The sequence below is a fragment of the Lolium rigidum genome, chromosome 2 (assembly GCF_022539505.1).
Source record: "Lolium rigidum isolate FL_2022 chromosome 2, APGP_CSIRO_Lrig_0.1, whole genome shotgun sequence".
Lineage (NCBI taxonomy): Eukaryota > Viridiplantae > Streptophyta > Magnoliopsida > Poales > Poaceae > Lolium > Lolium rigidum.
In genome coordinates this window covers 154,994,718-154,997,724 of record NC_061509.1, presented here as the reverse complement: position 1 = coordinate 154,997,724, position 3,007 = coordinate 154,994,718, and the positions used below count along the sequence as shown (strand labels likewise).

The 3,007-nt window shown below is 53.9% G+C and overlaps 1 protein-coding gene across 2 annotated transcripts; it reads right to left on the bottom strand.

Annotated features, from left to right (window-relative positions):
* Positions 1-549: 549 nt before the first annotated feature.
* Positions 550-1,639, bottom strand: LOC124687514 (cytochrome B5-like). Of its 2 annotated transcripts, XM_047221290.1 has the most exons (4): positions 1,627-1,639; positions 1,359-1,494; positions 960-1,026; positions 550-879 (listed from the first exon to the last, which is right to left on the bottom strand). In XM_047221290.1, the coding sequence occupies exons 2-4, from the start codon at positions 1,440-1,442 to the stop codon at positions 629-631; spliced, it is 402 nt and encodes a 133-aa protein (XP_047077246.1). In that variant the 5' UTR covers positions 1,443-1,494; positions 1,627-1,639; the 3' UTR covers positions 550-628. The 2 variants fall into 2 exon arrangements, with proteins under 2 accessions (XP_047077246.1, XP_047077245.1); XM_047221289.1 differs by having other exon boundaries at positions 1,359-1,638.
* Between the last annotated feature and the right edge of the window lie 1,368 nt (positions 1,640-3,007).

Here is a 3,007-nt window from a genome sequence, read left to right as displayed (position 1 = left end):
ATGTGCCTGTTCGGCATTGTTAGCGTTTGGCCAACGCAGTTTTTCTAACTGCTAATAGTTAGCTTAATGGGAAAGCTAACTCCCTACTTAGCTTATATCTAGCGCTAACTATTTCTAACATGTGTAATGTTAGCCTCCTAGGAGGAATGTAACAAGTAACAACTCCAAAGATTTTTTGTGTTTTCTCGAAAAAAGATGATCTCCATGAAAATGGATGTCGAATATGGTCCTTGATCACTAAGTACAGTATTGTCCCATAGGTTCAACCTTAAGGTTGAAGAGGTCAAATATAAACGCAACAAAACCACGAGAAACCTGCAATGGATGAAAAGATGATCCTAGTTTTCAAAAATGGAGAAAAAGAAGTAACATTTCCGATCCTGGAAACATATTAGTAATAATAATACTATGAAATTGCCAACAATTAATCAAAGTACACATCCTCGACGTTTATGATAGAACCACAAGTCTACGGTTGCAGTATTTTTTTTCCCTTTTCGAAGAGGAAAAACGATTGCCGTGTTTGACACGGAACAGTAGTCATCAGGCTGACAGACGACAACTGCTTAGGACGCGCAGATACTTCCAAGAAGGCTACAGGATTGCATCACGGCGGTATCTGTTTTCCCTACTCTGTTTCGGTGTTGGCGAAGTTCTGGAACCCAAAAGCCATGGTCACCAGCAGGAGGGGCACGGCGAGCTGCAGCACCGTGCGCCAGACGCCCGGGCTGCTGGCGCTAGGAGCCGGGAAGTCCTCGACTTTGACGGGCTTGGCGGGGATGGTTGCGGCGTCGATCTCCCCGATGCAGTACTGCGCCATCTGCTCCTTGGCCGACTCGCTGTGGCCGATGTTCTCGTAGTCGGCCGTCGCGTCCTTGCCTGCAGGAACATGCCAGCCAGATCACTCCCGGCCTAAACGAAGAGACAAGATCTGTGAAAGCATGTGGAGGAGCGCTCACCGATGCACGCCAGCAGGACCTCGTCGCCGCCGGGGTGCTCCTCCATGAACGCCGTCACGTCGTACACCTGAGTTGAAGCAGCTAGCAGCGGTGAGTCTGGGAGGAAACATGCCCAAATCATATGAATCATGCACCATCTGTCCATCTGTACTACTATCTTCTTCTTAGGGCTTCGTAACCTTGCGGTGACGGCGGGAACTCGTTTGCCTAGATTTCTCTACGCAAAAATCATTTCGGGCTTGTTCGAGTTGGAGGGATTTGAAGGAGACTGGGATGGATTGAGGTGGATTAAAATCCTTTGCAAACCAAAATCCTCTCAAATCCACTCTGATCCTCGAACAAAGCCTTCAAGTGAAACAAGAACATAAAGATGCCAGGAGCCCAGGATATGGGTACAACCTTGCCGTTGATGATGAGCCAGCAATCCTTCCGATCAGCGTGCGGCCGCACCTCCTCGAACGAGTACACCTTCCCTGCCGCCATGGCGATCGGACTTTCCTTGCTCCCAAAAACTTCAGGCCAACACCGGAGGAAGCTTCTGTGTCTTCAGTATTAAACTCAACCGCGCAGTGTCAAGAAGAAGATTATTTGTGGTTGGTGAACTGGGAAAGACGGAGCGAGGGCACGGGGTACTTGCAGTCTATATTTTCTGCTTGAGCTATCCCACCTGTCTTGTGCCGTCCGCAGCAGCCTGTATAGACTACCGCGACGCCGTGCGGTCTTAAAACGTGCCGGTGATCAGCGGTTTGACTTTGACGTGGGCACGACGAGACGCCTCGATCGCACATTCTAACTTGAGGCTCGCGTGCCAAGACATTTTGCTTCGGCGCATGAGACTGGTGATTGGAACCAACGAAAAGTCAGGCGGCCCATGGAAGTTGCCAGGAAATCTCCTTTGTGGGCCCGGCAACCTTACCTTTTTTTTTTCTTTTTTTGGAAAATCCAGGAGTTGCCATCCACCCGGGTCCTCCTCCCTCGCGCTCGCGCGCCTGCTATCCTAGCTATCGCTGAACGATTTTCGGGATGGGCTGCGCTTTGTGGCCCATTTAAGGTTCTTCTCATCTTCGTTCGCTTGCATTTAGTACGGCGCGGACAGCGCGCGCCGGGCAGCTTCGACGATCGATTCGGGAGGATCGCAGTATTTAAGTTGGTATCATCTCTACTACTTAAAAAGACTAAAGTGGTTCCTTATTCTGCCAATACGTTTCGTAGTTTTGGTCGTCCCGTCCGCTTCTCCCCAGCCTCGTCCGCTTCGTCGTCCTACCAAAACTATTTTTTCCCATCCATCCTCCCATGCGCTGGTTTTTCATCCCAGCCGGTTAACCAAATCACTCTTTCCATAGAAAGTCAATCAAATCACTCTTCCCATGGAAAGTAAATCAAATCACTCCGGTGGAGCAGGGGCACGCGAGCGAAGCTAGGACCGGCGGCCGCGCGAGGGAGCCGAGGAGGGGCGCGCGAGGGAGCGGGGGGCAGGGTCGCGCGAGCGAAGTGGGTTCGGCGGCCGCGCGAGGGAGCCGGTGGGGCAGGGGCGCGCGAGCGAAGCTGGCACCGTCGTCGGAGGGATCGCCGCGACCACGCTCAGGGGGCGCCGCCACCAGCTCCACCTCTGGAGCCGCTGTGCTCGTCGTCGGAGGGGCCGCCGGGAAGACGCACTGGGGGCGACGCGACCACGGCCAGGGGGAGACGCGACCACGGGCAGGGGCGCCTCGACCAGCTCCATCTCCGGCCGCCGGCCACCTCTCTACTCGTCGTTGTAGGGGCCGCCGCGAGCAGCTGCATCTTCGGCTGCCGTCGCAGGGGCCACCCCGACCACTCTGGCGGCCGTTGCAGGGGCTGCCGTCCCAGGGGCTGCCGTCGCAGGGGTCGTCGCGACCATTACTCGCACTTGTCATCGCTGCAACGACGGAAGGGCCGCGCAGGAGATCGCCGTGATACAGCTGCAACTCCGGCCTGCGACAAGATCGATCAGTTCTCTGAGCAAACATCAATCAGGTCACAATCTCCCTGAAACTAAACTAGCAAGCTTATAAAACTGTAAAACAATA